This window comes from Nesoenas mayeri, assembly GCF_963082525.1.
Source record: "Nesoenas mayeri genome assembly, chromosome: 2".
NCBI lineage: Eukaryota > Metazoa > Chordata > Aves > Columbiformes > Columbidae > Nesoenas > Nesoenas mayeri.
In genome coordinates this window covers 76,771,740-76,795,225 of record NC_137543.1, presented here as the reverse complement: position 1 = coordinate 76,795,225, position 23,486 = coordinate 76,771,740, and the positions used below count along the sequence as shown (strand labels likewise).

Here is a 23,486-nt window from a genome sequence, read left to right as displayed (position 1 = left end):
GTACTTTTCTGAAGGTTTTAAGTTAAATTACTTTTGCCGTTAGGGTCTTTTAAAAACTTTTTCCACCCTAAAAAGTTCCCTTTCACAGTTTAGTGTCAAGATGTTAAGTTTCTATACAATCCCTCCCATGAGAATAACTTGTATGACAGTGTGAGGGAACTGAAACTGCCTATGAAAATATGAAAAAAGTTCCCAGTGCTATAGCAGATGACATTCTTCAAATCCTTTTTCTGACATGGGATGACTTAAGCTATGTGCCATGACAACTGAAAAACAAGATGTGGCAAGGAGAGCTTTATCCCTCACCACAAAATGCTGCATTCCTATTTTTTTTTTATTTTTGCAAGTTAGCATCATGAAGATAACAAAAACAATAAAAATAAGTTAATGGAGCGTTACACAAGCTCTCGTACTTTTTGTGATACCTGACTTTCTAGAAAAGTATCATCCAGTACAATATTCCTTTACCTGGAAAGCCAAAACTCAACCACAGTCTCTCTGTCCTTCTCAGACAGTCACAATTTCAGGAGCGCAGACCTTTGGCAAAGACAAAATCGGGCGTCAACTCCATGGAGTACTCACTATGCATGTCTCGGCGAAAAACTCTGAAGGGTAACGCTCCCTAAACTAGCCAATTTGCCTGAAGCAGTCTCACTGTGGCAGTACAAAGCCTGTGGGCTACTTTGCCTCCCAGAGGAGCAGTCTGCAGCGTAGGGCTGGGAGACCAGTTTGACATGTCTGATGCTTCAAACTCTGTTATGGGTTCAATAAGGAGACTGGGTGAGTGATGCCATTCCAAAACACCCTTTTACAGCCAGCAATGCTCAAACAAACCTCAGTTGTATTCAGAGAAACATCTCCACTCGATTCAGGGGGTTGCTCGCTGATGTTCTCCAATGCAGCATGCCCCCTTCAGGAGGTATGTACGGTGCCCAAACAATGAGTTCCATGTGCCTGGTCTCTGCAAACTCTCTCAAAAGGCAGCAGAGGGAGGCTCTTCGGCAGGGGGTGACGGGACAGCAGTTAGAGGACAAGCATAACATAGAAGCCTGAATCAGCCTCGGGAGAAACCCACTCCTCTCTGCTGAGGAGAGCAGGGGGGACCATAGTCCGAATTTGTGCACTACACTGTGGTATGAATCCTCCCCAGGAAACTTCTTTCCCGCTCCCACTTCTTCGGGCTTACTTCCATAGTTATCACAACCCTATGTTCTCACAACTTTTCAGATAGGTTTCTAGCCAGGATATAGCTACCTTATTTTTGTTTATTCAGTAACAGCAACTTCCAGGTTTCTGATGCGTTGTTGTCCCTCCCCAGATAATTCTTTATTTGTGTTTTTCTACTAAGTATCATGAGAGGGGAATTCAAAATAAATGTAGATCATGAAGAACAACAATAGTCTTGAAAACTCTGTTTTCTTCCTTCAGCAGAAAAAGGACAGGGGAACAAACAAACAAATCCAGCTCCACTTGGTGACGGAGCTCCAGAACTACCGTGTCTCAAAGAAAACTTATGTCAGAGCAGTACTAATCAACATCATCTTGCATAAAATATTAACAAGAAAAGTCAACTGTACTCATCTATAGATTTAGGAGTATTTTCTGAAAGGAGAAGGAAGAGTTTACGAGCTGAATCACACAGATCATTTTGTCTTCACACTTTTTAAAGGGGCAAAGCAAAGATCACAAATGTATGATCCCCACTCCGTAATGGTATACTTACAATAAAGTGTTTAACCGCAGATTGGTTCCTAGCCACTGTGGAAGCAGACAAAAGACTCACTGAACAATGACATAAAAATCAAAAGCTGAAAAAGACTCTGATAGAATATTTTTGCACATGTATCAGCTCCAAAACACAGAGTTACAGAATACCTACTAATACAGACTAAACCACGTGGATTGTTAACACAAAATCTTTCTGAGGATGAGGTGCAGTGATTATTTTCGATCTGTCATGAGAATGTTCTTTGCCTTCTCTCTCTTCCCCATCCCTTATTGCCTTCTCTGTTGTCACAGAAAACTTCTAAATTTGCTTGCGTTCTGTGGTTAGGTAACACTGGATTTTGAAACTCTGTCTTTCTGAGTATATATAACCCTGGTCTCCAGGCAAGATTTAATATTAAGTGATGTTAAATTTATGAGATGCAAATACCTGAAATTCTGGAAGTGTGACTGGTAAGGAAGCAAAACCAGTCCTCACAACACGTGGAGAAAAGTAGCATCATTATCGGATGACACTCTGGTTTCAGCCGAGTCAGGAGATTTCATCAGAGCCACGTTTTTCTCATACGTTTGCAAATCCCTCTTTATTGTCAGCATAAGGCAGGTAAATACATCAGTATTAACAAATGAGAGGTTGTCCTGCACGATCTACCATTAGCATATTATATGCTGCCATAGTTGTTTTCCAGATATTTTGGTATTACATTTTGCAAGGAAACGAGCAGCACCAAGTCAGTCTTTTGGGACTCCATATACAGACAGCAGTACAACAGAAGATGTGGGGATCAACCCTTTGGGGATCCTGTGCAGACAATTATATATAAACTGTTGTTGCCTTGACAGTAATGAAAACAAGACCAGGAAGGTACTGGTCTTCAGGCTACACGTGGTGACTAATAAATCGAATGCTGTGGAGTCTGGTTTAATGCAGGAAGGTGAACACAATGGAAACCTGTGCCTGGCGGGTTCTGCAGCTCACAAACAGAACATAGGAAAAAGACACTCCCACAGAAATCCCACAAAAAGCTGCTATCCAGGCTTGGAAAATTATCTCAAATGAGAGAATTGATATATTTTGATTTAAAAAAATATTGAGGAAAATAAGTAAGGTTACCACTGCATCTTAGCATTTTCAGAAATTATTTCCTTCAAATATTAATTTTCCCCATGAGAGTTGCTTTAGGGCCAATGTCAATATTTACAAGCAAATCAATGGCAAAACTCTAGCTGTTTGTGCCCAAATTTGTTTCAAGAATTTAAACACTAGAAGTTTCTTCTCCACGTTATAAGATTTGAGTGTAATTACTTTCAGAATCAAAATATGGCATTGTCTAACTACCATAACCTGTTACATGCTCTGTTTACTTAGAAAAAATAAGTCATTTTAAATTGCAAAAACGAAACTGAGTTGTACATACATAACACAGGTTATCAGATCATGATGGTGAAAACAGTTGGACAGCCCTTCCTTCACCATCCCACTTCTCAAAAAGCAAGTTACTCTTCTTTCTCTCTCCTGCCTCACAGAAAAGAAACAAAATCTTCGAAGAATTGAAAGTTCAGTTCATTTGTTCACAGCTAAAAATAAATAAAACATGCTTTCCAATAAATACATGCTGGATAGTATTGTAAACAAATATTATCCTGGTCAAAGAAGATGCTGAAAGCCAACAGTACAGATTTCAGCAACTGAAAAATTTTATTACCACAAGTAGTGTATGTAATTCGTTCAGTTACCTTTTGGCAGTAAAACTAAGTTTTATTTATGGGTATTGTGCAATGACTTTATATGACGCTCAAATTCAAGAGCTGCAGAAATCTACAGAAAGAGTGATAAAAGACCTAAGCAAAACTTCCCTTTTGCCAGGTAAAAGTCTCTGAAAAAAAGGTGGTTTTCTATTGCAAAATAATGTGAATTTGCCTTGACGTCTCCTGTGGGGATGTCAGGACTGCAGTCACACCTGACATTTTGACTCCCCAGCAGAAAGGTTGCTCCCATCCCATTCCCGTCTGCCTGGAAAAGTTAGACTGCCCTGCTCTATACTGCTGTAATTAGGGCACTTTGTGAAGGTTTATATCCCCTCATGCGGCGAGAGAACTTGGACTCATGTCTCCCACATGGTTAATGAGGCTTCCAGAAGCTGCTGAGTTACTGAACTTCTTTTACATTGTTTTCATCAAAAAAAAGCAGAAAACAGAATTTGGTGTCAAAGTTTAATTTCAGGTCAAATGGAATATCTGCTTAAGTAGAGAAAAAGTTGTTGTTGTTGTTGTTTTTTTTAACTTTGAGTTTGGATTCAAACTACAATTTTGTTTCTTTTGTAGGAAGCTGAAAAGATAAAGAACAGGGGAAGTGGGGAAGTGGGATGGTGAAGGGAGGGCTGGTAAATTCACTTTTCTCACAACCCTGATCTGTTCATCTCTGCAGAAGGAGCTGCTGTAGGCTGAGGGCTGGTGTCTACGTTCAATTTGTTCATATTCCCCGACTCAGCTCTGTATGACCTGAGACGGAGGATGCCTCCATCTCCACAGCCAGCTGCATACCCTCTGCTGAGTGGGAAGGCCACCCATTCAGAAAGGACAGCCATGAGGCACTTGGTCTTTTACACCACACATATGGTGGGGCCAAAGTTCCCCCACCATCACACACCCAAGGCACACTGAATCAATGGGCATCAGCAGAGGTGAGTGTTCACACAATGCCAGGCCTGGGTTCAGGCTCCAGCTCAGGTTCAGACCTCAGATACAGGATAGATGGATCTGTAGCATCTTCAAAAGCTCCTGTAATATACATTTGGATCTCACATGTTACAGACTATAACTACACCATATGTTGGCCCGGGCAGAAAAGTTGATTTAAAAAAATCTCTACCCTCTGCTGCTCATTCGCACCCCCATGCTATAGGTTGCTGTCCCCTCAGATGTGTTAATACAACTTTTTCTATATGTATCTTTTTGCAGAAGCTGACTGCAAATCAGATCACTAGAAAATCTGTATTAAAAACAATCCTTTAGTGGGGAGGTAAAGAAATTTTGTAGGAAAATTCCTACAAGTACATACATCTGAGAAACAAAAAAGCCCCTGTCTAAACAGCCTCAAACCAAAATCATTGTGTTATTTTCGATGCAAAGACTCCTTATTTTGCCAGAATACAGAAGTTGCTTGCTCAATTAAAATGACTTAAGCCTTCTTTCAAAACATTCCAGTCATAGACTAGTCATAGAAAATTTTTCTGAGACTGTTTATGCAAACTACAAGTAAAAATTCCTTAAACATAAATTGTAGTAACACTAGTGACAGGAGTTGCTGTTGCTAATCTTCCATATTGTTGCTTAGATGTCTCAGTTACATGTTACCTGGAAAATCTTTTCCAAGTTTTCACCTTCTCATTTAGTCAAGTCCACTTCTGTCCCTTCAATTAACTAAGTAACACGCAAAAACTGAACCACAAACCTTGCACTGACACAAGCCCTCAACGTAGTTCACCAGCAGCAAAACAAATACCAGGAGAACTCCAAAAAGTCTGATTTTATCACAGGAATACCCCAAGAGCTGCTTGGCATTCTAGGAATTGGAAGCAAGCTTACATTTTGGGGGGAACTAAAAAAAAAAACCATAAATAAAGCAGTGTCACCCAACCCACGCCTGGCCCCACGCTCCCGCCCGGCTCTGCTCCACGGGGGAGGGCCCGGGGGTGGGGAGGGTCACTCTACGGGATGCTCACCCGGCGGTTGCGGTCGGTCTCCCGCACCTCCTCCTCCTCGGGGCCTTGGCGGATGAGCGCCTTGAGTACGATGGTGTTGTTGGTGCAGCAGGCTCGGAAGAGGGTGAGCGCCTCGGGGCTGTCGCGATCCTCTTGCTCCAGGGACCAGCGGTCCTCCTCGTCGTCCTCCAGCGCCCGCGGCGGGTAGAAGGAGTCGTCCGAGGCGATGCTGAAGGTGTCGGGCAGCTCGGAGAAATCCTCGTACTCCTCGCAGTCCTCTTCCTCCTCATCCTCCTCGTCCTCTTCTTCGTCCAGCCCCTCGGCGGTAGCTCCCGCCGCCCCCTGCTCGGGGCTGCCCTCCGCTTCGGTGCTGGGCAGCTCGTTCGCCGCCGCCGGCGCGGGGCAGACCCGCTCCCCGGCCAGCTGCTCCCCGTCCCCCGAGAGCAGCACCATGGTGGCCCCGGGGCCGGGACGCGGGAGCTCCCCTCCGCACCGAGCGGCGCCCGGCGCCGCGGCCAGCGGCTCCTCCGGGCCGCCCTCGCCCGCCGCCCGCGGGGTGCTGCCCGGGGGGGCGCTCACGGCGGCCGGCGCGCCCAGCAGCCCCTACCCGCCCACCGAGCGCTGCCCCGCCGGGAGTTGCGGCTCTTCCCTGTGCAAACCTGAGGCGGGCAGGGGATCCCTCTGCCCCACTCACGCAAGTTTCAGACCCCTCCCGTGGGTCGCCCTGCAGCAGCCCGGCGGGCGGCCGCCCCCGGGCCGGGGCATGCTGTCGCTCGGGAATTCCCCGGGGGCTGGTCCGAGTCTGCTTAGCGCCGCCGGCCCAGCAGAGCGGCGGAGGTAAGCGGGCACAGGCTGCAGGCAAGGAGGGCAGATCTGGGGGGAAGAGGCAGTTCGCAAACTCCTGGCCTGTAATCCGCTCAGCATCTCTTTGAGAAGATTGGGGCTCCGGCTTAGCGCGCTGACATCAGGGGCACGGTGTAAAAGCGCTTTGCGGGGGGAGCGGGCAGCAGCCGCGGCTGCTCCTTGCGCGCTGCGCAGCTAAATTGCAGCTGACAGGTGGGAAACCTGAATTTCCAGAGAACCTCCAGACTCCTCCACCGGGCCTGCGAAGCCGCCGTGCCCCTCAGTCAAGCGGCTTCCTTGGTATCTCGGCGGCGGTTGCGCTTCCGTGTGAAGGGATCACTCACTGCAAGCCCACCGGCCGGTGGGAGAGGCAGCGGGAGCAGGGCCGGCGGTACCCGGGACAGGTGGGGCAGAGGCTGCCACTGGGTCCTTTAGCACAATATGCACGGTCCTGAAAACCGTGATTACAGCGATGTATGTGAAACTTTTCCAGGAATACAATTAGCCTGTGTATATGTATAATTATGTAATATTGAAACTAAGGAAAAATACTATACAGAATTTGAATGCTTTGAAGGATAGCTTAGTTTAAAGCAAATTATTCATTAAATCACATAACTCAGCCCTGACAGTAGAGATGTCAAGCATGTAGTTTTTATCAAAGACATTTGGATATTAGGTTGAAAGGAATAACGCACGTATACATCGAGTTCTTGCTTTGTCACAGTCCTTCTGAAATCTTTTGCCTTTCCAGATGCTATGGATTAGCACTGTTCTCTGTCAGGGAAATGGTGGGGGAAAGCCTTTTGTCCGACAAAATGGGATATTTGCTTTCTTCAACAGCACTTTGAAGCAAACCTCATATATACATTATGCTTCAGCAGGTCCAGGGTCTGAGCACCTGTCTGCCTGATGGGAGAGAAACAAGCTGGTGTTTTTGCATAAGGAGAGGTAGAGTATGATGCACACTTTTTCACTGAAAGAAGGTATGAATGGAAAGTAAAATGTGACTGTGAATAAAGGAGTCTGAGTAGTAGGTGTTTACAGTCTTTCAGACGTCACTGGTGGTACAAAGCTCGGTGGCTTCTTGCTGATCTCTAACTAGCAGGGTTAGCCCAGCGCCTAGCAGAAGGATATCTGTAATCAGAATTAGTAATAAATAGCTCCCTGATTGGCTGCTTCTGTGAAGAAGCTAAACTGGGAAGAAAGGAGATTAAACTTCTCTCACCTTCAGACACCTCTGAGATCACTGCTGAAGTACATTACCAGCCACATTCATGCCGATGTTACCAGTCTCCACTTATTTCTTTGAGTAAAGAAAAGCCCTTACTCTGATGCTGCTGTATGTGTATGCTCCCAAATCAAACAGTTCCAAGTTGGCTTTACCTGCAGCATGACAGCTCTGTAGGATTAACTTTTTACTCTTTTTGCCTATCCATTTTTTAAGTATTTGCAGTCACAAATTTTAAGGGCTCCACTAATTTAACTTTTTGTTTCCTGCTTAGTTAGTGTGGCCACTGATCTACTCAACAGAATGTTAATATTTCCTGGAGTACCACCTGTGTTTTGGAAGAACTCCATTTTTTTCTTCAGACCCTGCAGCTGGCAGGGAGTATTTGCATGTTGTCAGCCTGAACTCACCATAAAAGCTCAGGAAGACATTTGACTCCAGTAACTTTGCAAAGCAGGAAAATAAAACTAATTCTAATCGGAGAGGAACAAAAATCTTTTGGGGTGAAGATTCAGCTCATCTCTAAGAGCGGATTAATCAAATACACTTGCTTTGTTTCTACCACAAGAATAAAGATTTACTTTATTTGCCAGATTCTTTTTTTGTTGTTGTTGATTTATATGAAATATGTTAGTAAAGATGCAGGCAACAGTAACTCTGAATAGTAAAAGCAAAACCAAAAACCAAACAAAACAAGGAAAAAAATAATAAACACCCCAAACTTGAAAAACCCTAAGTCTAACCAGAGTGAAACAGCAGTTATTCTATATAACAACAACAACAAAAACAAGTTTTATACTGAAAATAATAATATTTTTATCCTCTGTTCAGAGTTTACCTTATTGGCTTATTAATGGAGAAAAAATGAATCTGTTCGCTACCACAGCTGTAGTGGTTCTACAGGGACCTCAGAGACAAAAGCTGTTTTCTCTCTGCTAAGCTTGACACTTTCATTCTTTCTCTCAAAGAACAGTGTTATATGGCTTGAGCTTTCATAGCAAGTTGTCAGCCTGGTACAGAAAATACACTGTGTTTTTGACATTGAATTTTTCACTTCTACTACTGCTGTTGAGGTGGTAGTTCAAATTATTTAATCTCCATGCAGCTTGACAACAAGCTATCACAGAAAGGTGCAGTTAATCAGACATAAACTGTTACATGGTTCCCTAAGATGACACTGCAGCCATTTATCTTGTCAGCACAGAGGCTCCCACCAGGGCTAGTCTGCTTGAGCATGGTTATAGATTTAAAATAGATTATACCTGGTTTCTCAGTTCTTTCAGTGACACAGCTTGTACGTGGCAAATAGCGTTTCTTGTAATTTGTGCTTCATTGTGCAAATCAAATCAACATGAAGAAATGCCATAGAATAGGTCTATGGATGCCTTCTAATTATCATAAAAAGCCATTTTCATGGCATTTTTAAGAGGATGGCCTCAAACTTTTAATCTAGAAAAGATATCAGTTAACTTCATTTAAGTTAAATACTGGTATTTATAAATTTTGTAACAAAAGCAAAGAAATAAAGGTTATAATCTTAAAGCAAATAGCCCAGAATTATTAGTCATTATCATTATCTCATCAAAATTTATTACTGAGAATTAGCAAGGCAGGAAAGTAAAATATCCAGAGCAGGTCCCACCCGGCCCTATGCAGACAGAGCTTCCCTTGAAGAAATCAATTTCTAGAATGACAATAGCATCAGGTACCTCCAATTTGCCTTGTCAAAGTTTGTAAGACATTTCATTTATAAACAATTTTGAGACTGAGATTTAATGAGATTCACATGCAGTAGTAAAATAAGTATGAAGATTCAGTGAGTGTTATGTGTTCTTCCACATTCAATAATTTAACCTAAGGCAAATATTCGCAACACACTGAAAGTTATTGCCAGTGTTCTTGTAATGAAAACTAGTCAGAACAAAAGCATTCATCTCTTTAATTAAATAAAATTTAAAAATACTTACATTGTTTAGGTATCTGAAATTTCTGATTAACTAGAAGCCTGTTAATGTTTTATTTTTATGCATCTGATATCTATGCCCCCACTTTTGAAATTCCGGGGTTCTCATCCTCAGTTTGTCTGACTCTAAAAATCTATTAGATGAGAATGTGAGGCCTAGTTAGCTTCTGTTGGTGAGGTTTTGACACTGTTTATGCACCTTCCTGGTATATTCCCACAAACTGGCAACTCAAGCTGTTTCAGTGATTTAAAGGGTTTTATAAATTCTTGGTTTCATGTGAGATAGGGTTTTTTGCAGCCATTTGGTTCCTCATCCATTGCTTTGTATGTTTGTGCCAGGAGCAGATGAAAAGATGAGACAGTGTATTGTTACCTAGCAGTACAAACAGAAATATCACACTGTTGAACAAAAGAGCTGTCTCACTTCTTTCTCTCTTGAATGACTTATAAAAGCTCTTTTTTTGAGATGCATAGAAGATGTTTTTTGTGGGCACTGGATCCCTCTTTGACGCTTCCACCAGAGCCACCGAAGGAAGTATTCAGAGCATAAGGAAGCCTCCCTTGAGCAATCTGCTCATCTTCACAGATGAGAGAGGAGCTGAAGACTCTGAAAGGCAAACATGGGGAATGGGTTTGGTGGCATGACCTAAGCCAGCATCACTGCAACATGAACCTAGTCCATGCTGCAGGTCACAACAGGTGCCACGGGGCTCTCTGTGGAGGAAACGTGGGTACTGAGGGAAACAAGGCACTAAAAGAGGTGGGATATTGCTTTTTCCTGACAGCATCATTTTGATTTTTGGAGACAGACTGATAGCAATTTGTGCTTTCATTATTAGCGCCTCCAAGCCTTACGTTTATTCTCAAAGCAGACTGGTCACTGCGATAAAACTGGCTGCTTGAAGTTAGCCTCGTACAATATTTAGGCATGGATGTAGGCAAATTGGTCCCTGCAGTTGCTGAGTTCTTGGCAGGGCTGGTAGGCTAATAAATCCAACCCCATATTTATTTTGCCTTTTTTTTTTTAATTCTTTGCTAGGGCTGTAGCAGGGTATAAACAGGCTAGCTGATGTGAGGCACAGAAGCGTAATTAAGCTAGGCAAAAGACATCAGGCAATGTACTGTACTTGAGTGTTAATGTTGGGGAGGCAAGGGCAAAGAAGACATTCAAGGTAAAGTTTAAGAATTAAGTTGAAGAGATCACTTAGGGAATGGTTCCTGTCAATTAGAAAGAACCAAAGAGAGACAGCATTTGTTTTCCTGTTTACCTGATTTGCAGGGGTAGGTGGGGAGAGCATTTCCAAATGAACAGGTTCAGCAGAACTTACTAAAACCACCCCACTTACAAAGCCCTTTGGAAGCAGCAGAGTTGGAGCCTCAGTTTTCCTAAAATCTGGGTAAGATTTGCTGTGAAATCCTGCTTGATCTGGGAGGTAACATCTGCTAAGGAGCTATGGGTGGAAGCAGCAATGTTTCCTAGAAACCAAAGACTTGAGCTGAATGATGAGAGTGGGGACAGAGAATAAGAAATATTAGCAAACACCTTGCTAAATGTTAGTAATTTCTCAGTTGCTGGTATTTTCTGGCTGATGCTCAGTCAGATTAAATGTTGTTTAAAATATCCATGATACCAACCCATTGGTGTCTCTGTGCAGTTAATACAGTGAATGAACATAACTGTAAAAATTCGATACTAGTTCCTGTAATTTCATTTACCAGCTATGAACGAAAACAATTGGTGTTGTGCTTTTAACATTAATCTGTATTTTGTCTCTACTTGAAATCAAAAGCATGGCCTATTCTAGAAAAACATTGTTTCCTCAAGGCACCGTAACTTAGCTTGCAGTCAAACCTTGCAAGCCTTGCCAATGCTGAGCTCCCCGAGGACAGCAGTGGTTAGTAGCAAGTAGGTTTCTCAGGATAAATTGTGCCAGTCCTGAGCAGGCATGGCAGTTCCCTGACAGCGAGGAGAACCTAGAAGGTGAGAACCTACCTCCTCTGCACTGGCTGGTGGGGCTCAGCTTCATTGGAGGGAGTTTGGAAGCCACTTAATTAAATCTTTTTGAATTATTTCCTCAGGACTGTGAAGAACAACGGTTGTAGCATTGGTAAGCACATAAAATGTGCTGCTGTTGTGCTTTTATGTGTTGGTTTCATATTTTTGAAGGTGGTGGGTAGAAGGCTGACAGTGGAGGAGCAAATGCAAGTGAAGGAGAGATGAGTAGAGCTTGAGTTCCCACAGAGCTGCTCTTTTCAAATATATGCTACTGTGGACTGTGTTGATGGTGAAGATCCTTGAGACTTTGACATGTCTGAAGAGTGGATTATGGAAATCTCCAGATTAAAATACTCCTTTTTTCTTTTTATTCTGCATAGTATTTCTTAAAATGCTATGCATGCACATAACAATGTGGAAACCTTTGTTGTTTGAAATTTCCATGGCTGTCTTTTTCGTTGGATGAAAGCTGATGAAGACAGAGAGTAGGAAAGCAAAATGTTTTTCAAATGATAAGTTTAATTTTGTTTTCCTGCATTTTGATATCTTTTACCAAAATAACACAATACTAGAAAATAATATATGTATAAAAATTATTAGGGAAAAGAATCCTATACATATCCCATTACACAATTATAATTATTTTTTTTGGAAACTGGATTAGTGTGCATGAGAACTTACTTGAGAAGTGTTATTTTATTTTTGAACTCTAGTGTAGCAGAGGACTTCCCACATACATGTGTGAAAGCATGTCACTTAGCTGAGTATCTAAAATAAATAAGTAATTTTATCTTTACAACAAAATCTTTTGCTCCTCCCCAAAGGAATTTCTTTCCACATACAAGGAATAAACCATACATTTGCTTCACATTTGACATTCTTTATTGTCAAATTATGCAACCAAAAATAGGTTGGGCTGATTGTGATATGAATAAGCCTGCTGACACTATTCCACAGGATGAAAATGTGTAGCATGTCTACTGTTACACTTCTGAAACTTTAAGATCAGTTCACTCCCCTTCTACAGGTTTCCTGCATGACTGTGAGTGTTTCAAGCTTTTCCATCCCTAAGGTTTTGCTCCTGAGCAACAATAATGGTACATGTTTCTTCTCCTGGAATGCTTGGGACCTAAGAACATCACAGTTTTATAGAGGTGAAACTACACCTGTGTTTGACTTCACGCCATGGAAGTGCCACAGATACGTGTCTATCTATCCTTACCGTTGCCCCGCATCAGTAAAATGTAGAGAAGTCAGTGCTGAATTCATCCTAATTCTATTTTTTCTGGCAAACCCCAGAGAAAGCCCTTATGTGACCCAGTTTCTATTTCTGAAATATTATGTTTTTAATCCTCTTTCTGTTTCAGTTTTGTCTAATTCAAACTAGGGATTGGACACTGCTATCTAATGCAATCCAGTGCTGTAGAAACATTGACATGAACGCAGAAACAGAAATAATTTCACAAAGTAAATTAAGGGGAAGAAGTTTTGCTGCCACAATTTATTCTTAAATACCACCCCATTTTATTGTCCACCTTCCTGTCAGAATTTGGAGTGCTTTAGAGTATAACTTGCATTGAGTGGCATGTTTCAGCAAAGCATCTCATCTCATGCTGTAAAGGTAAATATTGTGCTCATTTTATAAGTGCTGAAATTGAATTAGACACTATTCGAATGCAGCAGAGCATTGTATAATATAATTCAAACACATAGATGTCTTACTTTGGCACTACTCAAATACTTTAAATGACTCATAGTTTAAATAGTCCAAATCTGTATAGCCAGGCAGATGGGGAATAAGCTATGGCTCCTCAATGAGACTGTTAGATAAATCCACCTGAATACGTATGGTGTAGCTTCATCGAGGGCTATGAGTGGTCATCTTGGATCTGTTTCTCTTTTCAGAACATAATGAATGCTGGCCAACAAATATTATAAATGACACTTTATGAAAAACACAGTTATTGTATTGTATTCAGTATAAGGGATTTTCTTCTGACTGTTTCTTCTACATTCTTAAAAATAAACCAGGACACTGAGAGACAAAGAGGTCTCCAGCAAGGCCATATGGATATAAGACTACTTTGTTGCTTAAGTATGAGATTGCAAAGTTTGCATTTGTTTCTTCATACAGTATCAAAATAATAACACTCTATATCTGGAAATGTGATTCCTTGTATATGCAATGAATCATGATCAAAGAAATTCTGGTTTTTCCTCTTCCACCTTTTCCTGAAACAATTGGTCTTTCCGGTGTTAACTGATGTTTCACCAGAATATGCAATCATACGATTAACTAGAGGCTTGTATTGAAAAACAAGTATGTTTAAATATTTTGGAAGGTCTTTGTGCATGTATTAAAGCAGTTTAGAGAATTAGTACCCTGATAGATATATGTGTGGTTTGGAACCCTTTTAGAAACTCATAGAATAACTGTGGGGCTCTTATTATTTTCATATTGTGCACATTATCTCTTAGGTTTTCTTGTCTCTAACAGGATCATACTCATTTTTCTCTCTGCAGAAATGCAATGCTCTTCAAGGATATTATTAATGTTTTCCTGAAATAATTTAAATGGTTGTACTGTTATGTTAAAATAAATAGATACTCATTTCACCCAATGATTCCCTTGTTTCTTGGTGTTTTCATAACACAGTTTTCTCAAATCACAACCATCATGGGACTTATCCCAGAAGATACACAAATGAAAGCAGATTATCTGTGAAAAAATACCTCTTTAGAAACCATACCTCCCATATGATCTTTATTTAAGCAATTTTAAATATCTTAGTCACTCTGTTGTACCTCCTTTTATCAGAATTCTTCCACTTAAGAAAGCATATTTCCACTGACTTGCTACAGAAGCAGTTAAAAGGGTAAGTCAGTAAATAACATTGACTACACTTTTGTGGTAAATTCTGTGCACTTCCATTGGTTTCGGTTGTGTTACTATCCATACTCTTCTGTATGTGTCTAGTGTATAAAAATGAAGAGCTGTCACTGTTCAAAGCACATTATGCCATAGAGAGCATATATCGAGGGTTCTTCTGACTCTCTATACAGAGCTATTTAACAAGTAATACCAAATGGGCAGCGCAGCATCTCCTTCCTGCACTGTTGTCATTGCCTGAATTTTCTTTACAACTCCAAATAAAGTCTGTCACTGATTCAGTGAAGGAAATAAATGCTTCTGTGTGGTGGTATTTTCTTTGGAAACATCTTATGAGTCTAGTGTAATTTCCTTTTGATTGCTTCTTGCATATTGAGCAACAAGAAAGTCTTTAACTTCTTCTGTAAGAAGGCAGCATGGAGGGATGAAATTTCTACAGTCAAACTGCTTCAGAAGCAGCAATTAATAACTGGAAGCCACCGAGATAGGTAAATATTATCTCTGCTTTTCAGTTGGTGAAACTGAAATAAAGAGGTCAAAGTCAATGTCTTCCAATTTAAAATCTATGGTTGGACTTCAACAGCTAAATTAGTGTCATAAATAGCAGACTTTTGAAACCTATAAAATCAAAATGACTGTACATTTTCAGGAATCCTTGAAATCTGAACACTTATTTATATGCCAAAAGTGTTATAACCAAGTTAAAGGTTCTTGCTTTAATGATTAGGGCAATGTTAGGTCATACTCAAAGATATCTTGAATCTCTTTAGGTTTTGGAATTTTGTCTTATGTTCAGCAGTATATATTTGCATTTAAATTATCCTCTTCTCTTTATTTGCACTTGTGTAGTGCCAAGATCTTTCGATGAATTTTTCTTTAAATAACTTGGTTGCCCTTAAAGTTAAGCTGGATTTAGATTCGTTTAGTTTCCTTCACTATGGTCTGTGTCACACTGATGAAGGGTCTTGCACAAAAGGAAACAAAAATAACTCCATGGGTGGTTGTAGAAAAGATGAAAACATGCACTTTCCTGATTAAGAGAGAGGGAAGAAAGAGCATCCTGCTTTCCCAGAGGACAGTAGTAGGGAAGGGACAGGGCCAGATCATGTAGCTCTCTAGAAGAGGGCTTGCACTTGATTCTTTTCCACATCCATGCAGTCCTGTTTGACAGGGAGTCCAGAGTGCAGTGGCAGGTGGTGATGCACACCAGGAGCAGCATGACTGGTGTGTTCTCTTTGCTAATGGGTAATTTGTTAATGAAGTGCTGACCCCACGGGACTCCAAATGCATCGCATGAATGCATGGGTTTTGTAGGGCTCTTAAATGCTGGGGCTTTCAACTGTAAAACTTGAGTGTTTGGGACTGATCGGCTCTTTTAATCCTCTCCCTCACATTAAGGCATGTGACCAAAGAAGAGGTTATTCCATTTTCAGTAGACATGACACAGAATACAGTTATGCTGCCTAATCTAGTAATCAGCAGTGGAAGAATACAGGCCCTTCCTTTGTCTTAGCTCTACATTCATGTGATCTGACCCCTCCTTGTGCTACATATTTCTCTTTCCCTGGCAGAGGAGCAAGAAACAAGTCAGGTATCTCCTTTCTGGTTATTGCCTGGAGGTGGCGGGTCCTGCCTGGAGGCACTGAGCATCCTGATCATGTTCTGCTCCACATATGGCCAAGTGATAAGGGGGAACACAAGCTGGGAGCTGCTGCTGAGACAGATAACTCTCCCATTGGAAGCCTGGAGACAGTATTTTGGCAGTCCAGGAAAGGCACATGCTTCACCTTAATTGTGAACACAGCATATTATTTGACTATATTAGTGTATTAGCATTGCAAACAACATAATGAAGCGTAATTGGTAGAAGGGCTCAATGTGAACTAATTGACCTGGAAAAAATGCCATTTCAGAATGCAAACAGGAAAAATAAACCTAGAAATTCCCTAGAATTTTCCAGGAGGAATTTTATTTACAAAATAGTAAGAGAGAACTGAGAACTTGCTAGCAAGCTGATTGCGTTTTTTTGTTGATTGGGTTATAAAAATCACATCTTGCTTATCACCTAGCAATGAGATTTACCAGCAGGGGCTTGTATACTGAGCTGTGTTTGATTGCAAACTCTGCTGAAAATGTCGTTTCGGGAATAATAGGATACAATGTAATTTAAAAAGAATGACTGTTGCTAATTTTTGTTGTAAATGTAAATATCTTCGAATAAGGTTACTGAGACGGGGAAACCCATTCCAGCTATAACAAAACTGCCAGCACTGCTGTGGGATTTTGCATTGTGCTGTGGTGCACGATGGGCTGGAGACTCTGACATAGGGGTTATCTCCCAGATCCACGTGTCCAGGGAGGTTGCCAACACAGCTGGAGAGTTCCAGCAAAGGTTTTAGTGACGAGTAATGGTGAAAGACATGTTAATGAGCTTTGGAAAGCTTTGAGGTCTACTGGGAATAACTTCTGAGAACAAGCTACATATTAGTGGGAAAACTCCCTGTGAAGAACAGGAAGTCCTGTGAAACCAACTTCCTCAGTTGCTATTTTAAATACCTGATGCTTTGAAGATAATCTGGTCATTTATGTTGCTGAGTATAGGATCTTTGAAAGCTTGAGTGTGCCGGTCCCTGAAATCTGTGAATCCACTGTGATGCATTTCCTACAAAATGATACACAAATTGGGAGTAGTCTACAAATTCATGGCCTGTCTGAGGAAACCCTGCTGCGGTTTGGAATACAGATCCCACTTTCCCAGTGCTTGCTGAGAGTTACAGTGTGATAGTATCTCAATGACTTCACAAGCTTTTTATTAATTAATAAAAACTCTGCATAATTTGAAATTTAGCATTTAGGAATCAGTGGTTTCTCAGTACACCTCACTGACAGGTCTAGTTAGGAATATATATTTATGGGTTTAATAGTACAATGGGCACTCCCACATTATATTGCCCCATTATTCTGCTATGTAGGCAGAATAAACTTTCAGAAACAATAGGTAGTCCAGTGTCTATAACCCAACAAGTTCTTGGCTACTTGTCTGCATCTACAAGTTCTTGGCTACTTGTCTGCATCTACCCTTAGTTTCAGTTCCAGTATTGCAAGCTTTTCATGTGTGGCTGAAGGACATAACAAAGTGATTTCTTTCATTACGGGGTACAGGTTTCATTAGCTATAGATCTGTGATGGACTTTAAGAGAGAAGTTTCTGCAGCCTGTGATCAATAATATCAAGCCTTCCATAACAGAGACTCAGCTCCTTGGGTCCTGATGTAATTAAGGCAGCTCAACAATTTCCCAATATAAGGAACCATGTTCTGTCACTTAAAAATTCATCAAGTTTTAAATGCTCAGGCAAAATTCCTTAGGTTTTAGGAATGTTGCTGTTATGTGTGTTCATTGTTGTTGGTGGGGTTTTTTTGTTGTTTTTTTGGTTGTTTGTTGATTGTTTTGTTTTTACCTCAACTTGGTTTGCTACTTTCAAGGGAAAAAAAGAAAGGACAAGTGTGCTGTTCTGACATGTTGAAAAAACTCTGGTGTTCTCTTTGAAAGCTGACTTTCCATAAATATTTTGATTACTTCTTTTTCCCAGTGGTGTCTTTCAGTCCTTTGAAGCAAGCTGACTAGCGATCACTAGCTATGTGTTCCTGGTTTTCAGAGGGTCTTGGTGCCTTCTTTTCGAGTCCTTGATCTGGTTTTCAAAAATACCGATTGTTCACTGCTACAGCTGAAACATATCTATGCTCAAGTGAGAGAGCACCCTGTAGAATTCTTAAGGGAAAGATAAAGGTAATTAGGCATGTGAGTTAAGTTTCTAAATACATTTAAATTTTTTGCTTTCTATGCACTGACAAAATTCAGATCCTAGGCACCTCCAGCAGTGTGCTCTAAATTAGTGGGGACTTCTGACCCTTGTCTTTTTGTGCTTCGGCTTCTTTGAAAAAGCTTTTTTAGCATGTGACAATGCTTGTTTCACAGAGAATCATCTCTTTAAAAAGCCAGGCTTTACTTCACTTCTCAAATTATTAGGTTTTTTCCTCCTTCTTTACCAGGAAATATAAAAGTTAAGGAGAGATGGGCACTAAAAATTTCTGAACTATGTTAAAAAAAATCTGAATTTCTGCCAGACTGCCTTCACTTTCAGCAAACTCCTGTTTTTACCAGCCTCCCACCCCTGCTTCAAAAGTGTAGCTCAAGACATTTTTAATCATGATTCCTCACAGGCCTGGCCTTACACTGTGGTCCCTAATTAAGCAGTGACATGCTACTCTTTTTCCTACCTGTGCTGTGAGTGGCACCGATGAGGCATCACCAGAGCTCAGCTACTGTGGGTCAGGCTAAACAAGCTCTTATCCTCCCTGCAAAGCAGCTTCTTGGAGAGGAGGCAATGTACGCGCCGCCTCTGCCAGTCAGTTACACAAGAATTTGTGAGACATCTGTGGATTACTGGCGTGAGGATACTCAGTTTACATAACAGTACCCAGCTCCCAGGCAGCACTTCTCATCAGTAGGTATTAAAGTACTCTACACGAAAAAAAGAAAAGGTCAGTGTTATCATCCTAAATTTACACATTCTGTTTCTGGCTTTGAGTAAAGGGCATTTTCTGGTAGTCAGAGCAATGGTAAAAGACAAGACAGCTTGTGCAAAGATTTAAAAAGCTTGAGCAATGTGCCTGAGTGAATGAGGCTTACCTATTTAGCACTTACTCTACACTGTGTCTGAATCTGATACATGCCTGAATTACCTTTGTGTAACCTTCCAGTCATAAAATTAAGTACTATTAATTAGCTCTCTGTCTCTGATATCTTATATTTGAGCTGCAGAAGTAGCAGCCCCTATAACTCAGTTTGCTTAACACTTTTCATACTAAGACCTTGCCTTTAGTTGCATGTGTTCGTGTATGTGTGCACAACTGTGCAGGTTGGGATCTGTAAAGCTGTCTCAAGCTGATCTTTAAAAACCTTTCAGGAAAAGCGCTTCTGCAGTAAAAAGTCAGCACAAGTTGAAATTTGGGGAAAACATTTTTAAGCATAAAATGGAAGCATTTCAGCCTCACCCTGTCACTGGATGCAGGCTTTAAATTTGCCATTGTTATTTAATTGTCTGCACACCAAATATTCTGCATTCCCATAAGCCCTCTGCTTTAGTTCTGCCCCCAGAATATGAAATAACAGCACTTTCTTTCTGCAATTTTTCCTGTATTTTTCCTTTTTGGTCTGTAATTTCTTTAGACCAGAATCTCTATTTTAAACATAGTCTAGCTTGTCTGGACCCCAGTGTTACTCTAGAAGATTGCTGCAACTTCACTACAGGAAATTTATACTGATATAATATTATTATAGGCTCTTTGATCAGCATTTCACAACATAGTGAAATAAAAACATGTTTAGGAAAAGGAGTGTATCTCGTAGGAATGATCATTTGTTTGACCTTAATCTGTCATCGGCAAAGCTTCCAGGCTGTACTGTATTAGCAGATGGATAATCGGCTCCAGCTGAAATTACTTGCACAAGTTAAGTAGTTTATTTTCTCATTTTCCTACAGTGAGAGTCTCTAAGAACAGGGCTGGCATATAAGCACTCGCATACGTTCATGTATGAATGTGTTGAGTTCATTGTTTGCATTGTCTTGAGTGAGAGGCTGAGGTGTTCCATCTGTTCTCCAGTCCTTTGTGCAAGGAGCAAAAGCTGGAGCCAGGTGACTGTTGCTTTCCTTTTTGGGGAGAAGTCTGACCCAAAAGTGCAGCACCTATGTCTGCCTCATTTGGCATATATTCCAAAGGACATGGGGAAGGAGGTTTTTCACCAGCTTCACTGGATTTTTGATCATCTTCAGGGTTTTTTTTCTTAGAATAGCTTGAAAAGCTTCTCTGGATTGAGCTTTTAGTAATGTCTTTGTGCCATGTAGAGAGAAAGTAATTAAAAGAGAAAATTTACTATAGCAGTAAATGAAATTAGAAAATCACAAGGTTTAGAAGAAATGGGACTCAGACAATAAAACCAGAGGGAAAAAAAATAGAATGAACACTCATTTTGCATGCATGCAATCTTATTGCCTGTAAATTTTTTAACAGGTTAAGGAGAGCTCTTAAGATGTTTTTTATAAAAGTGTAAGTAGCATGAAAAAAACAATTATCAATGTTGCTAATTACACAGGTTCTGATGACTTTGAGATCTCTGGAAAGAGACTCCTCGCACTACAACTGCAACAGATTTGCTTGGGGTTTTTTTGGTCAAGATGGCTACTCCTCTAAATGATTCAAATATTATTAGACCAGAGTTAAGCAGTGTGTAATTCTTGTCTGTGTCCCAAAACTAGGTTCTCTTTGAATACAAAGATGTAGAGGGCTATTGATTATCCATTAAAATTACAGGAAAAAAAAGTGTGCACAAACTAAGTGGTGAATCTAAGAGTATTATTAGGGAAGAATGCATTTATTTATTCACAAGTGACATAAAGAAAATTACATCTGATGAATAGATGTAGATGCTTGGTAATGTATTTACAGAAGTGTTTTGGTTTTGCCGTGGTAGAAAATTGTCACTTGAAACTGCCTTCTTCTCTTGACATATAAACCTGATATAATGGTTGCCAAAGACATGGGATAATTTTAATGAAACATAATTGAAAGAAATTGAGCAGCAGATTTGATTTGAAACTCCCATCTCAATTATATGACTTCTGCCTATATTAACCACAGACAAATTTATTTAACTATGCTCTATTCCTAACAGAAGCATGGGAAAATGACATTCAAAGAAAACTGAAAAAGAAGATAAGAGCAGTTTCTCTGCTTAAAATTGTAGGATGTGAATAAAAAGGTTTTGGTGTTGTTTTTTTTTTTTTGGAAAATAAGGAAAAGCTGTAGCAACTAGTAACATAGTCGCAGATTTTGCAAGCATGTTCAGTCGTTCCAAATTTTGTGATGTAAAGCAAAATGATCCAGGAACAGATAAGATGAAGCCAACACTTGATATAAATGTGGGCTGCTGGTGCTAGTCTTCAAAAGCTGTTTGACCATCCCCATTTCAGGTCTGGTTTATAGGTGAGAATAAAACAATTTACTTTTGTAAAGTTCCAAGCAGGGAACGGTTCTTTCTTCTCCAGCCAGAAGATAATCTTCCAGTATCAGTTAGTATTGTAAGTGGATGCCTGTGTCAGAAGAGGAAGCAGCTCTAGTGCCTGATGGGGGAAAACCTTCCAAGAACTGGAGCAGTGAGTTTCAGTTTGGTGAAGTGTTTTCAAGCTTTGGGTTTGAGTGCATGATCCCACTGTTCCAGTATAAGGTTAAGAATCCACTGTTTTTTTTCTCCTACTCTGTTCCTTTTTGGTTTGTTTGGTTTTTTAGAAAGGAAACTTGGGTGCAAAGGTTGAATGGCCTTCAGAGGGGTTCCACAAAGTCTCTGCTGTGGTTAACTCTGTGAGGAGTGTGATCAGACAACCAGTGGTCAATTTAAAGGCAAGTAAAGAAATCTGGGAAGAGCTGAATCATCTGGACATTGATCAGAAAGGAATAAGCCATGACACGAAGTCACAAAGAAATACAATAAATGTTGAGTAAAAATGACATTAGATTGGGAGCCAAAGGTATTTCGAAAAGAGATACAGAAAACCTTGAACAATTTGGCACCACTAAAAGAGTTGCTGCCCCTCCTGTGGCAAAGTCTTGCAAATGTAGGAGCCTGCGGTCTCACTTGGCTTGCCTGTGCCTTTGCCACACAGAACCAGGAGATGCAGAGATGAATTACGCCAGCACTGAAGCAGCGTGGTGCTGTATGTGAGCTAGTTAAACCTGCTAAACTGGGCTGGGACTCAGGGCTACAGCTGGAATTTAAAGACTTGGGAATTTGCTTTGAGGTTCTATTTTCTCTGATGGCAAATTTGCCTGTTTTAGTGAGGGGAAGGCATCTGCAGCATTTCTGCTATTGCTATACAGCACACACAAACCTGCTCCAGCAATAGATGTGAAAAATCTTTCTAGACTGCTTTGTTGCTGTACATGATTGATAAAATCAACAGAGCAGAAGTGGCTGGGATACTTTTTGTTTAACTTTAGGGAAGCAAACGGCATGGGCTGTGTCTGTGTTAAAAAGTTTTACACTGTGATAGGAGCAAGTCAGTGACCTAAATGGCAATGAGTTTCCTACATCTGTGCGGCATGAAGCTTGGGATTTTCACATGAGATGAGATGTAGTCAGATATGACACAGGACCCACAGTGTCCTTGTACCCTCCTGGTGCAGCAGCTGGGAGGGAGATGAGATGCTCTGCTGTGTCTGCAATGGCATAAGACACCTATATCTACATCTGAGACAGTTGTGTGGGCTCCGTCTATGGTCAGTAGAGTCTTGCAAGAGCAGTGGAGACTAAGTGTGACTCTGCTCTCCACCAACAGCATTAGGTGGATCCTACACCTGACTCAGCTATAGCTACTGCACTGCGGCCACACAAAATTAAGCAATAAAAATCTCACCTAGCCTTTTAGAAAGTAGGTTGAGTATTGCAGCTCTGCCAGTGCTGCAGCCCTCAATGGCACAAATAAGAAAGAATTGTATATTTCTTGTATAAATTACTTGGAGAGTGCTGTTGGTCTGAATCGTTTAGGATTCTAAGGGCAGGGAGAAAAACGTGACAAAGAGTATGCACGTGAACTGTGAGTGAATGCAGTAAGATTTGTGTAACTAGATATCCCCTGTAGAGGGACCTGGAATTAAATAAAAAAAAAGGTGTCAATTAAAAATCTTCTAGCAGTCTTGTAGTGTGAAGTCTGTTGTTCCAGTGTAAATAATCATGTTCTCACTTCAGTGGTTGAATCAAGTAGGAAACTACGAATTTTTTGTTTGTTTGTTTTAGATTGAAGCATGAGAATGACAAAAATACTAGCAAAATCTGTATGAAACTGTATTTTTTGGTGGTCTTAAAATTTACAGGCAACATTTGCTCTAGTCCATGGACTTTGCATAAATCAGCAAGCAGTGGCATTTTCTTAATGTCACTAATGACATTTTGGCCAAGAGGCTCTCAGCTGACTTTGTTTATTGCAGAATTGCACACGGCCTGTCCTGAGGGGAATTACTGCATCACTGTGTTTGTTTACATTACTCTTTAAGCTGCCATCCCCAGCAAGTGTAATTA

The 23,486-nt window shown here is 40.8% G+C and overlaps 1 protein-coding gene across 1 annotated transcript in view; it reads right to left on the bottom strand.

Annotated features, from left to right (window-relative positions):
* Positions 1 to 5,882, bottom strand: part of ANKRD33B (ankyrin repeat domain 33B) — a gene marked incomplete at both ends in the record, with an annotated part of 44,653 nt that extends 38,771 nt beyond the window's left edge. Inside the window, one exon of the mRNA XM_080340100.1 lies at positions 5,451 to 5,882. Within this exon, the coding sequence (XP_080196226.1) occupies positions 5,451 to 5,882 (432 nt within the window). The remainder of the gene's footprint in view (positions 1 to 5,450) is intronic.
* Between the last annotated feature and the right edge of the window lie 17,604 nt (positions 5,883 to 23,486).